The 15,282-nt window shown below is 32.1% G+C and overlaps 1 protein-coding gene across 1 annotated transcript; it reads left to right on the forward strand.

The window, feature by feature from the left end:
- Positions 1-2,030: 2,030 nt before the first annotated feature.
- Positions 2,031-15,282, forward strand: LOC139526162 (uncharacterized). Its single transcript, XM_071321293.1, has 8 exons — positions 2,031-2,134; positions 7,502-7,551; positions 8,687-8,795; positions 9,861-9,925; positions 10,719-10,793; positions 12,333-12,407; positions 14,177-14,248; positions 14,448-15,282. Exons 1-8 carry the CDS (start codon positions 2,040-2,042, stop codon positions 15,263-15,265), a joined length of 1,359 nt encoding a protein of 452 aa, XP_071177394.1. The 5' UTR covers positions 2,031-2,039; the 3' UTR covers positions 15,266-15,282.

Raw genomic sequence — 15,282 nt, forward strand, 5'->3', positions numbered from 1 at the left:
TCGATCTTAATGGACTAGATTCGCAAGTTTTTCCTGCGGAAGGTTGATGGTTTTATCCTGAAATTAGCCGCAATGATGTAACCAAGTGAACTGAAAGTAATATTACCAACAATAAACCAATTACTATAGGTTGCATTTCTGTAAATATTGACAATGCAATTTCCCATAGGAACTCCTTTTACGACTAAAACTGTACCACTTTTACTATGAAGTTTTGAAGAAGAAAAAAAATCTTATCCGAGAATTGAATGTTCATATGCACCACAATATTTTTCAAAGGTCAAAATATAGGGCTGTGCGGCATATTTTCAACGTTTATATGCCCTGAACTTCTCACAGTTTAAACAAACACTCATTTTCCTAACTACCCCTACCTCGAATGAAAGGTTACCACAGATTTCAATGTAAACAATATGTACTGGTAACATTCCCAAGTTATGTCTTTGTGAGATGGAACACAGAGAGCCTAACTTGGAACCAGTATGTAAACAAAATTAATTTTCTATGAATATTCAAGATCTCCCCAAAAGAGGCGTGATTTGAGAAACAGCTGTATTTACAAAGTTTATTTGGGTTTAAAAGGGTATAAATTGTCACATTCATGTTTACCGATTTGATTAAAATTAGCATACTTTATTTATAACATACAAAATATATATCCAAATAAAAAAAAAAAACTATACGGAACCGCCAAAGAAACGTCGTATTTTTCGAAAGCCTAAATTTCCAAACGCATTGAAAAGAATATCTATTTCCTTTTGGTTTAGGTAAATTACCTTAAAATGATGCTGAGATTATGTTTAAATCTCCGTTTGGCTGACTGCGTTTATTAATTCGATCGCTCTAATAGGGGTTTTGGATAGTTCCGTGGGACACGTTTCGCAGTCACATTTCATGATGATGAGAAGCACGTTGAATCCGTGCCTCTAATAGGGTACTTTAGAGGTACGAAGTTTTTGTGTCATCATAATCTGTTTGATGCAGTACTGATGCCACGACTTAACCCACGACTAAAGAGAACGGGCAATAGGACGTTTGAATGCTGGACAGCGACTTTCAATTTTTGAAAATGCATTTATCTGCAATGTACACATCACCAAACGTCTACGTGAACGCCACAATGCAACAAACAGTACACATGACCGTCCACGTACTCAACGCTAATGGTAGACCTGAATTGAATAAATCTGTAATATGGCAGTGAAAGAGTTTATCAATGAACAGTAAATGAACTGAAATGATGAGAGTTTGTTAAATAACAAGGTTATTTATACGCCTATTCAATAAAAAAAATATAGCATTTATTCTTCCATTATGTTTGCCTTAAATTACTGCTACGTTTCTTTTGCCGTGCAGTATATAATAAAACAGTGTACGATGCATGGACTTATATGCACGTATTCGGTGTGTATTGTAGTCTAAACGCCATCTAAGTAACTGTCGTTGTGACATCTCAAGACTACCGTCGACCATTTCTCCTGATATAAGCATTAAGAGAGAAATTAAATAGATAGCGAACACGTGAATTTTTTTTTCAAATCTATTTGATTTCACGTTATAGGCGAAAAATTATGATCATCTTCATTTTTACATGTAAAAGAACTAGTTTTGGTGATTTGATCAACCAAATGGTTAACCATTGTTTTACTTGTTCAATGTTGACGTTTCTTTATCTTTTATTAGGCTAACACGCCGAGTTATGCGTAACCTATCTGTATTTAAATGTGTTTATTTTAAGGTCAAAAGAATTTAGATTCAATGAGATCGAGTTATTCACTAGCAAATGTGGTTAAAGGCGAATTATTATTTCACTAATTAACCACTTTAATTGAATACGTTTTTATCAGAACTCGTAGTGTAATGCCTCTTTTTATTAAATAGATTGAAAACAAATCTTGGTTATTAAATGATACATTTCAAGTACCTTAATTACAATTCACTTGTTAACCTTTTATCAAGTTAATTCTTCCGCATATGTAATAGTTACAAGTGATCATAAATTAAAGTATCCTAAAATTAAATTTATAGAAAAACAAAATATGGCAATAATAAGCTTTGTGTTTGTTTCGATTTTTATCATAAGATTTTCATTGTATGGAGTGAATGGAAGCAATGTTTGTTTGGATCGCACGGGGTATGGTACACGTGATTTATATACATCCATTCGTTAATCAAACTTCACAATAGCTTTCAAATAATTGTAATTATTTTACTTTAAATTGCCTAGGTTTGATAAAAGTGAATTGTCTAACATAAAAGGGATCGAATTGTGATATCTATGATTAGTTTATTGCTTTGATTTAATCGCATAATATGTATATACATTCAAATTGTTTTAAAGATTAAAGATCGCATTATCACATTACAATAAAAATGTAATAGTATTTCCTTAAGGTCAAGGAACCGTAAATGGGCTATGTCGCAGATTTTGCTAAGATTTTGCATGCAACTTTGGCTCGGTGAACTACAACTGAAAGTCAAAAAAATAATGCATTGATCTCTTTAATTATCTGAAATATTTAAGATTGATTTCGTTTAATATTAGTGAATATTTGTATAGGAAGCACATAAGATCGGCGAAAAAACATTTAAGATTTGTCTTAAAATCGCAAAATCTCTAATTCTACTCTATAGATTTTTCTTAAAAACCCATATGCATTTCTGTTTTAACGATATAAAAAAAAATCATATGTTCACCGGGTTACCTTGTTGGTAGTGAAAAACATCAAAATCAACGTTTTACGGCCTGCACCGCGTCCTCTTTACGATTTTTTCGACGTTTGATTGGATTTTGTCACACGGAACACAACTTTAAATGATTTATACCGTAAAAAACGAAGTCGTTGATCCTACCTTTATTTTGCATCATTATAACGGAAATTTGTGTATCGACAACATATAGTTTTTAGGCAGTTAAGCTGCCTTAAGCGAGCACCCTTGATTTGTGTTCTACCCAATACATGCTGAAATCTGTGCCATTGTTATTATCTAGCTAGATGTTATGTTATTCATAACTAATTGGACAGTTTTTTCATACTTTTAATTCTTGATTACAAAAAATATGATCAGAAAAACCTTAAATGATCGTCGATTTATCCAAAAGTTTCAAGTGAAGTTGCACACAGGAAGTAGGGCACATTAGGAATCTTTATGTAGTTTATTATCCCCTGACATTTTGGCTAAGCTGTCAAAGAACAAATGTATGAAATGTTTAATCGCCGAAAATTTCTAAAGACAAGTAGTTTAGATTTACCAAATGGCAAAAGTCGAAGGAATATTGTTTGTCGTCAATACGTAGTCAACTACGTCAGTAGTCTTAAAATAAGTTCCACTGTTGGCGCCAATTTTAAATTATAAGACGAAATTTTTGTATCTTTTCAATTTGGAGGCAGGGGTTCAATTAGCGGTTGTCCGAGGTCTGCGAACTTCCACTTTTGCAGTCGGACTTTCGACTTGGTTACTTGCTACGATCGACATGCACGACTTGAGAGGAAATAAAAAAAAAATAACTTTGCAAACCTTTTTACCAAAGTCTACTAGTAAACGATCTCTAAACTTGTTTTTAGCATTATTATTCATGACAGCGATGTTCATTTTGTTCAACCGCTAGCTTTATACAAAAAATCTCAGACAAATAATGTGTAAAATCGTATCTGACAAAAACAACATTGAAAACAAAATGGCTGACATGAGAAGAAAATTCTAATATCGGATCCGATTCCGGAAGCGGATATGGGTAGTTCCGGGTTTTGGCGATCTTTGAACTTTTAAAAAAATCAGACAGATGACAAAATACATCTTTGCATGGTAAATAAATATAAACACTAGAATTGAAAACCAAAAGATATATGTAAAAGAATGAAAAAACAGAAAATATTTTGTACAGAAAATGTGAGAAACGTACAATTAAATACAAAGATGATGAAGTAGAGCAGAATATAATGGTGCAACATTGCCAGCGTTCTGAAGATCCATAGGTATCCATAGGAAACTCAAAATTACTTTTTGACAAATTGTAATGTAAAAATCCAATACAATGTGACAATGTGAGTCTTTGTGACCGCTTGGAACAGTATATCTAACAATATATATGGTCCTGGTGACAGTATAAATTTTCTTTATCAGTAATAAATGTTGGTAAAGCAAGATAGATGCTTTAAAAAGTGTAAACATATTACTAAATGGTTATTTTTTTTCTCAGTTTTGATGGGTCAGTTAAAATAGCTGGAAGTTTCTTATTTTACACATATAGTGCAACTAGATTATATGATACCTGAATGTAAGCAAATTATATGTATGTGGAGTCCTTTGGGGCACTCTACTCCTGTTTGATAACTTGGAAACAGATGAGATCCCCACCCCTCAACCATATATATTCAAAAAGATTGAATGACATACAAGGTCAATCTCATAGTCGTCACATATGCATACCACTTTTTGCTAGACCTAACACCTGTCATTTTATTCCAAACTTAGACATCATGGACTTGGGTTGAAGGTGGGAGTCATTTACATTTACTATGGACAGGTCAGTCAGACCTCACTATTGATCCCTGTAGTAGTAAACATTTGTCTGATTTGTGTCTCATAACTTTTGTACTGTAGAACACAAACTCAGTTTTCTTTCCAGGGAAGCAAGTCCATTCATACTTTTACAAGCTCGTACTAAAGTCAACTTGAAATACTAACAGTCAACTAATACGAACAATTACGATCAACTAGAAGAACTGCAATCATTGCGAATTTGTACCACTGCTGACTCGAGACTCATGACCATGAAAAAAAATATACTTGATATATACGTTGCTATAGAAAACCTTGATAAACTATGAATTATTTGCCATAATGATTAATTCATTAAATGAACATGAATGTACAATTATATATGAATGTTTAATGTTTGTTCTTTTAAATCTTAAAAAAAAAATTGAAGCAACATTGCCACAGTTTTCATAATTATGTTTGCCTTGGTTTTTGGTTAACTGCCTACAGTGCTTACAGCGCTTTGATTTAGAATAATCTATAGACCAGAATTAGAAATTTGGCGATTTTAAGACAAATTTTAGAAGATTTTATGCAGAATTTATATGCTTCCTACACAAATGTTCACCAATTTTGACTTGCTTCCCTGGAAAGAAATTTAATCAGTAATACTTTAATAATAAATAAGATAAATGCATTTAATATTGACTCACTGATAAGGTCTTTGCATCGGAATTAAACACATTTATTCTAAAAACAGTTGTTGGCATGACACGGGTTATGTTCTTCTCATATATGTTATGATGGTATGATACTAAACCCCTAACGGGAAGGATTGTGCCTGATGTTCATATGATGAAATTATAATCTTTCAGTCAGTTTAATTGAAGTCTGGAGCTGGGATGTCAGTTAACTGCTAGTAGTCTGTTGTTATTTATGTATTATTGTCATTTTGTTTATTTTCTTTGGTTACATCTTCTGACATCAGACTCGGACTTCTCTTGAACTGAATTTTAATGTGCGTATTGTTATGCGTTTACTTTTCTACATTGGTTAGAGGTATAGGGGGAGGGTTGAGATCTCACAAACATGTTTAACCCCGCCGCATTTTTGCGCCTGTCCCAAGTCAGGAGCCTCTGGCCTTTGTTAGTCTTGTATTATTTTAATTTTAGTTTCTTGTGTACAATTTGGAAATTAGTATGGCGTTCATTATCACTGGACTAGTATATATTTGTTTAGGGGCCAGCTGAAGGACGCCTCCGGGTGCGGTAATTTCTCGCTACATTGAAGACCTGTTGGTGACCCTTTGCTGTTGTTTTTTTATTTGGTCGGGTTGTTGTCTCTTTGACACATTCCCCATTTCCATTCTTAATTTTATTTTTTTCGATTTTCAGTTGAAGTTCATCGAGCCAGAGTTGCATGCAAAATTTTACTGACATCTGTAGTATAGCCCATTTACTGTAGCTGTCAAATATCCATCTTAGTACTTGTATAGATGTAAGCAACTATAAATATGATCGTACATTCTTCAACAATGAAACTAAAAGATGGCTCAAATCATTTTACATATAATAAGTAAATCATGTGTTTCTTGCTATTTGTTTATGGTACCGTTTGCGTTATTCGGCTTGTGTATGACAAGTAGGAATTATTGATAAGAATGACGTATCAGTTTACTCTTATTCAATCTGTGATCACAATCTTCACTGAATATTCCAGAGAAATTAAGTAAATTGATGGATTGCTGCAAACTATTGAATGAGAATTTAATTGAAATTAAGGATGATGACCATGTTAATGAATGTATAAAATGAGACATGTTTTCATTATTAATTTCGAAAAACCTTGACCTCTAGCTACAAAACATTTTGGAGACGATAAATCTGTGATCCACTTATGAAACAATAGATACTCGGTTAGCGGATACATATTTTTAAAATCAATGTACTTTTAATGTTTTCTATATTTCCTCTCTATTGTTATTGATTAAACTATCGGCACCAATATAAGTATGGTTATATCAATGTGTGTTTTTATGCCCGTACACTGAAACCACAAAGGTGACTGAACTGATCGAACGACAATATAACCTATTTCAAAGTGGAACATCTATTTGGCAGTGCGCGATATGTGAATTCGCAGCAATGCCCGGTCAAAATTGCGATTGTAAATGCCTGGCTCTCTATACGAGATACAAACCCTTGCAACATATTTATATGGAGTTTGTTGGTGGCATGATACGCCACCAAACTGTCTTAAATGGTAGTCAAGATGTTTAGTTCATGTAGTCCTAGTGAATACATTGTTAAGAGTTTCTCCTCCTCAAAATGTTTGAAGAAAAATAGACATCCGTTTACTGAAAATTGATTTACTACACATTTATGTTATTCAAGAGTAAAACTTTATTAATTCAAAGTAATGAGGCTATATACTTTTTCTTAACATTATAAATATTTACACTACACTAGGTACGTTACGCAAAGTTGATTGATTTTAATTAAGGGTGGAAAATTCTGACTTAAACTAATCATGAGCGTATGTTTGACATGTTTGATTAGAAAATATTTACCATTCAAAATGGTTTGCATAGTAAAATTTAGAGTTGTTGCAAAACCGGAATTTTAGCATGCGGAAAGCGTAGCATTCTTTCATTGAATTTAAACTCTTTATTTCGAACCGATGCAGCTGCGTATCAAATATTTCAACGTACACATAGCTTGCTTTAGCAAAAGTTGAATTATCGGAAAATACCGTACAAAACATTTTTGGGTAGTAAATGTCGTTAAACACCCCCGCAGAAGTCGTAAACGTAGGGATGAAGAAGCCAAACTTTTTTTCCCAGCTATACCCCAGTCAACCCTTTGTGGGTGTTAACGTTGATGTAATTTTGTTATTGCTGACATACGACATATCAATTAAGAAAGCTATAGTGTATAATAAATTGATAATAAAATAAATTGTTGGCAAGATTGAATAATAAGTATACCTTTTAAATCTAAATTCTGGTATTCATTTTCAGAAAATCTATTTGCTGTTTCAATTACGAAGAAGTTAATGGTGAATGTGTTGGTAAATATGTATTTTGTATGATTCAAAAATGAGACTGATTTTTTTTAAATTTTGCGTCAGGATGAGCTTAATAACAATACACCCTTAGGCCTTTCTTTATTATTAGAAGATGGGTTGTCTTTTTGACTTTATTATCAAACCATGATTACTAAAGAGGATCCTTTTCAAATACATAATATAAGTGTTAATGGCTCAATGACAAATAAAATAAAAAACACAAATTTTGCTTGTTTTCTTTTCTCTAATTTTATAACCTCGAAAAAAGAGTAGCTGAAAGTTCAGACAAAGTATTCATAGATTCTATTAGAAAATCAAATAATTTCTTTTAAAAGTAAAAAAGAATAATATTGTTTAAACAGATGCATAAATCAACACAAACAATTGTCCCCAAAATGACACAGAAAATCCAGAATAAACAAAACAATCTCACCGAAAAATATAACAAAACCATATGACTTCTACAGAATGATCATTACTTGTGAGAAAATTAGGTCGATATAAAACCACAATAAACCCACCATTTTCTCGAATTAGCAATATTACAGTAATTTGCCACTCGTTCCGTTGGTTGATATAGTCTAACGTTTGATTTTGTCAGTGTTTATGGACTTCTTCCTTATTTGAATTAACCTACATTCGGTATTTTTGTTTAGATATTTTTTTCGAAGTGACAAGCTTTGTGTCTTCAGCTATGGTAATATCTGTATTTTCTCGCCTTTGACTTTTTTTGAACCCACTTTGTTCCATTGGACATTTCGACTTAAGACATTAACACATTTACACAACTTTGGTACATGCTAATTCTGTTGAAACATGTTAGTTTTGTTTATTGACCGAATGTGATAGATAAAAAATAAAAAAAAAATAAAAGCAGTGTTATTTTATTACATTGAGAGCGAAAAAAAAAAACACAACTAAACCAAAAATAAAGGCAAACCCTTAACACATTGAAATTCGATTTTTAACAACATTATATGCACTAATGTCTTATTAAAGATTCAAATAGATACAAGAAAATAAAAAAAAAGATGAAGAAAAAGATGAAAACAACGCTTAATAAATGCTCATGCGTCCGTGGCGCTTTTCATGTTTTACCATTATGAGAACTCTCAAAATTTTCGTTGATTAATTTCAGAGTGCACACGAGGTTCGACCTCATGGGATGGAGGCCCTTGTCTGTCATGTAAGGACAATAGATATGGAATAAAATGTCTTAAAACTTGTAGGTGTAACTATTTGCACAGGTAAAACACTATTTAAGTCCTCATGTAACTTTCTATGCAGTGATGAAACTAATAATGCACATTGATTGTAGTCTTTAATATACCGACTAAAAGTACACAAATGACTTATTTTTAAATATAACGTACTCAAATATTAACAGTAATAAGTGCCCTGACATTTCGGACTCTCAGTAGAAACTATACACACATGTTCGTCAAAAGTGACGGTTGTTTCCTTCTCTATTATTAATTTTTCTTTTTCAATTCGTTCGCTATGCCAGTGTCTACATTTAAGTGAAAGATTTGGATACAACAAATGACTAAAAACCTTTGATAGATAAACTTTTTCATAGATACAAGGATTTGGGTTGTAATTTTGACTGCTGTACCTGTAGAAATCTTTTTTCAAATGGAATAGTACATATATTTTACTGTGATGTTGTTAACCAAGCCTTGAAATTAGCATGATTAAATTTATCTACCGTTTAGATAAACTCATCTTGCCTGGATATTGTTTTTATTGCTATACATATTGATTTTGTTATCAGAAAATTTAAACCATACTAAATAGTACGTCTAAAAATAAAATAACAACTCTACGACATAACCATTCATTTGATCTCAAGTGAGGGTGATACACGCTGAAAACACATATCATATAAATGTACTACAATCTATCGATACCTATATTTTGGCATTGATCAAGGTCATGTTTTTCTCTAATGACGTCTTCACACCAAATCCATTGGATATTGGATGTGAACTGATTGATGTTTTATTCTAAGATACATGATTCTGTGTAATTGCTATTGACTTCAAACTCAATGCCTTCTACTGCGAGTACTTTCAGATCTGTAATGTGTGTCTTTTTTGTTGTTAGACCCTGCCACGCCCGTCTGTGTTTCTGCTTTGTATCTTTCTGCTGAGTTAATTTAGCCCTTATCAACTGATTTTGATAGCTTGTTTTGTTTTATTACCTTTGCATATTTTGTTTACTTGATTACAATTGACTAGTTCTGCAAAGAGTTGCCCAAAACAACATTTTTGAAAGTATTCGTTGATAGAAATATTCATTTTAATTTACAGATGTGACCCTGTTGTCGGATGTATAAAAGTAATGACGACCTCTGAGCGCAGCACAACAGTTAATGGTAAAACTATTTTTTTTTATTTGAATTATTTTTTTATTTATTTTTTGGTGTCGACAAGGAATGTTTATATAATGGGCTTCATACCAAAATGTCAAAAGATTTTACTAGTAATCAGAATAAGACATTCTAACAAAACATTTATTATAACTGAACGTTTACGATAGTTTCATAGAGATAATAGATAGTGAATGAACATCTAGGGTGACGCAACAGCTTACCATAGCAGAGCAAATTATCTCAATCCCGGTATTGTGTTCGCTCAATATCTAATTTCCGGTCATTTTTTAGTATTCTTATCTTTTATTTTTGTCTATATATCATTTTGTTTATTTTTGTTAACAAATTATGTTGTTTTTATATTGCTGCTTTCTTCTTTTTCGACATTTTTCCTATTATGTATGTTAGATGTGTTCAAATAAATTGTTGTCAATATAAAGGAATTTTAATCGACTGTTATACAAGGAAGAGATTTAGCTAGCTTTAAATCTTGGTTTAATCCACCATTTTCTACTTAGAGAAATTCCTGTGGCATGTCAGGTATAATGACGTTTCGAATTTTCCAAGGAGTTCGATATTTTTGTTATTTCACTCTTCAATATCTAATTTCCATTGCAGTGTATTGTGAATTTAAATCTGGAATTTATACACCTGCTGGGTTAACTTAAATGTGACATCAACTAATCATAACACTGTACTTGAAAAGTCTATTTCAGAGAAAATGTATAATCAAATAGTATTTCGATTTAAAAAAAAAAAGGAAAGATTCTCATTACTTTTTTTTATTTCAATATAGAAGCAGGAGAAACAGACGACGAGAACACGAAGTACGTGACTAAAACAACAATGTCTCAAAATTATGAAGACAATAGTAAGTAAATAGTAACATTAGATGCGTCTATGTTGGCTTGCATATGTACTTAGATTATCAATTGATGGTCAAGGTTAGCTACAAAGGAGTAGGTCCAGTAAGACCCCTTTTTGGCCCCAAAATATAGCAGTGTTACAAAATTGTTAAAATGTAAACTTTTAGTTATTTATTGTACAGTAGAATGCTTCTGCTACATAAATATGGGCTGTTTTTTACAATACAATGCACATATATCGGGTACTAGCACCATTAAGTCATGCTAAATTACTGAAATCTTCATAATTCTAGCATTTTAGTTAAATTTTAGACGGTTTTTTAGTAAAACGAAAGTGGCCGCATTCGTGTTCATCCTTAATATTGAAATGTAAGTTGTATTTTATGGTAATACATAACATATATAAAGGTTGAGGATGAACACGGATGCGGCCACTTTCATTTTTGACAAAAACCATCTGAAAAGTGACATTTTTTTGCATATTTGGTAGATTTGTCATATTTGAGCTTGAATCGGATCGTTTTTAATGACTAAATCAGTTAAAATCTTTCACATAAACTAATTGATTCAAAAGAAATAGACACTTAAGTGTTTAAAAAGTGGTCAAAATCTTTCGTCAGATGAACCTGAAATTTGAGGCCAAAATCGGTCCTTACCGGACCTACTCCTTTAATTCAATTAAAGCCTATTTGGAATAAAACCTTTCTGAAAACTTGCATGTGTGATATTGGGATCGTCATAAAAAAATTAATGAATTTATTTTTATTTAATGGATCGAAAGACACTGAAGGAACCGTTAAACTCGAACGTTGAACATAAACTGGCAACGCCCTGGCAAAACACGAAAATGGACGAAAAGACAAATATCAGTCAACATAACACTACATAGAGAACTAAGGACCGAGAAACACGATCCTCACTTAAACAATGGTTCTTAATTCATGCAATTGAGGCGCGATGTTTTTTAAATTTTGTATTTAAAGTGTTTAAGGTCCTTCATTTTTCGAATTCCGGATTTCAATAGATTATTGCGGACATCCTGAAATATGTAATGGGTCCAACATTCGATTTGTGGGTATTCTGAAAGATTTTAAGACCCCTACAAATAATCGGTTAAGACTGCTTTAATTAACGCGGTCCTTATATAATTGATGTTATGTATATGTTTAAACCTCCTTAATTCAATCTTTACTATTTTTAATTATATATAAAGGTACACTGTTATTTTGGGACCTCCACAAATCAATTTTAGGATATCCGTATCTAGGGGTCATTGGTTAAGTATTAAGGGAAATATGTCGGCATGTGCAATTTCAGAGAATCGTTTATTGGAAACAGGTTTATCGTTCCCGTAAATACTGTTAGGAAAGTAAGTGAAAATTACCACAACAAAACCTCCACACGCAGTGACCGTATTATTTAAAAAATGGGCATAACGTTAAATATAGATTTTTAAACTCCATATCAAACATATTTTAAAATATAATACTAGCTGTAGCATCTAACAGTATGATTGCATAAAACGAATAAAGTAATTTTTTCAGAATCAGTGCATACAGAAACTGGTTCATTGCATATCACTGTAGATACATTGTCTCATAATGATAACGACTATAATGGTAAGAAGATCATATAACATTAGATGCATCGGTTTGAGCTCCTATATATTTTGTGTGATAATATATAATTGCCAGCAATTTTGAAATTATTGTTTTATCCTGTTCTCATAACAAATTAATTAGTGATATATATTTGATTGATCAGTTTATGTTTAAGGTTAAGTCGAAAGTCCAACTAATTAAAGCACATATCGCAAACAAATCTAGTGTAGATTCATTATCATTCGTTGAATACCAATTTTCGTGGATTTCGTTGGTATAGGTTAACCACGGAATTGAATGATTAACGAATGACAATTTTTCTATTGGCTTGTATGCAAATTAAGGAAAAACCACGAAATTAAATGTCCACGAATATGTAAGTTTTCCTTAATCAATGCAAATTGATACAAACGAAAATAAACGAATCCATGTTCAAAAAAAATTGTAAAACGAAATTCTCAATATATTTAACAAAAATCAATAAAACATTGGAACAACATCAAATGAGGTAGACACTGAAGGGACATTCAAACCCTGAAGTCGAAGACAAACAGCAACGTCATGACAAAAAAACCGAAACAGATAAAAAAGGTAAACAACAGCTTTGAAAAAAAACAAAGAACATGAAATTCGAACACCATTTAAACTTGTGTGATCTCGGTTATATGCCCTGCGTATTGAGGCAACATAGTTTTATTTCAGAAATTCCTGATATGACCTTCAGAACTCTTTTTACGGATTTTACAAATTATTTGGAACATTCAACATTTCATGAGCTCCATAAGTGGAATTCGGGATATCCTGAAATATTTTAGGACGTCCCTTTTTCGATTTCCAGATATCCTAAAACTTTCAGGACGTCCATAACTTGTTTGCATGATAGCCTGAAATACTTAAAGTCCTGTACAAGAAATCGTTCCACCTTATATTTCAAGAGATATATTTTAGGATATTATTAATATTGACGAAACTTCATGATAATATATTTGTGACTATCACAATCCAATTTCAGGATATCCTTATTTTTTAAGGATAAAGGTAATTGTTGCAATCTAAAAATCAATTTCATGATATCCGTTTATGAGTCATTAACTAAGCAGCTTACATCAACGGTGGTATATCGGGATTTCTCTAATTCTTTATCGATTTAAACCTTGCCGAAACCATTTTATAAAAAAAGGTAATCAACTTGTTGTTGCCGATGATTTCAGAAGATGATTGGATGAATTTAAGGATCATATGAACTTTATCAGCTCACTGCATGAATCAAAAAGTACAAAACGTCGAGACTCGATCTTAAAAATTCAATAATTTAACTATCTCGATTAGGTAAACCCGATAATCTACGGGATAACTAATGTAAGAATCGATATACATGTGCTATTTTTTTTTATTCCGGAAATGGGTATAAGATTCCCATAAATGCAAACCAACTGGGGTATTTTAAGTGAAAAATACTTCAGGAAAGTTTGCAAAATCATTGACCTGATTATTCAGGAAATGTGCATAAAGGTTTATAAAGAACTGCATACTACTTATTAAAACATATTACTGATTATATGTACTAGTATCTTACACAATGCTTATCTACCCGAAAGCAGTAATTAAGCATTTGTTCACCATACATAAAAGACCATTAATCATTGTGAAATGAAGCGAAATTTTATTGTTTCAATGAACAGGCCATTGCTATGAAAAATAAATTGAGTTTTTTTTCTGGCCACTTGAATTAAATTATTTGAAAATCAAAAGACAAGTGTATAACTCCGGCTTTTTTTTAATTACAGAATATGCTCATACAGAAATAAGTGCATTTCATATAACTGTAGATACCTTAACTCAGAATGATGGCGACAAAAGTAAGTGCAGGCCTCTGTCAAATGGAGAACTTTTCACATGTGAATATTGTTTATACACATTAGTTTGAAATCTGCAATTCTCATAATTTGTTATAATAATAATCATATTACACACTAAGACTTTTCAATTTATATATGTTGATTTTAGAAATACTACTGCCTCTGTCGTTAATCATTGCACCATGTACTATATTTTCAGCGATTCTAAGTGGTGGTTGGATATTTTCTATTTGTATAATTGGTATCGTCCTTTTGGTGTGTGTGCCTATCCTTATTTGGAAATACAGCTTAACAAAGACACTTCAGATTCAGGGAACACACGCTCGAGATAAAGAAAGACATAACGACCAAGCTATATCACTTCAGCATCATGAATATATCGATGTCGAAAATGAATATGAGGAAATCGATGACAATGCGATTGTCGGAATTGTATGTCAAATGCAACATAGTAAGGAAACAGTATCAATTAACAGTAAAAGTAGTTCGGAGAGATCATATATTGAGCCTGAAAATAATGGGAGCTATCTATATCCTTGTCATATACCAGATGATGAATTGGAAGGTAGAAAAAGCTCGGATGATTCGAACAATTCTAGTTTTAACAAAAAAGACCGATCCGAGTATTTGAACCCGTACCAGTCATTGCAACAGTCAAGTGAAAGGATTAGTCATGTTTATGAACGTAATAGCTTTGTTCATAAAAAGCCAGAAGAAGGTTTTTATGTTGCATCAGTTCCTGATTTAAATATTTATAGGATGTCTGTTGCATCCATCAAAGGTACCATCAACAAAAATATATCATCTCCTGTATTGACGGGACACAAATATATAACTTTGCAAATGTGTCATCCACGAAATGATTGCAACTATTCAAAGAGGCATGTGCAAGCAGTAGAAAATAGTAAAACCTTAGTAAATAATTGGAACAGTGTACCTGTCGCATTAGATATGACTTCGAAAAGGTTTGGTCGAAACCGTGGACCAATATTGCATCGTTCTAATGAATATTTCTAATAAATCCTCATATCACC

This window comes from Mytilus edulis, chromosome 6, assembly GCF_963676685.1.
Source record: "Mytilus edulis chromosome 6, xbMytEdul2.2, whole genome shotgun sequence".
In the NCBI taxonomy this organism is placed as follows: Eukaryota; Metazoa; Mollusca; class Bivalvia; order Mytilida; family Mytilidae; genus Mytilus; species Mytilus edulis.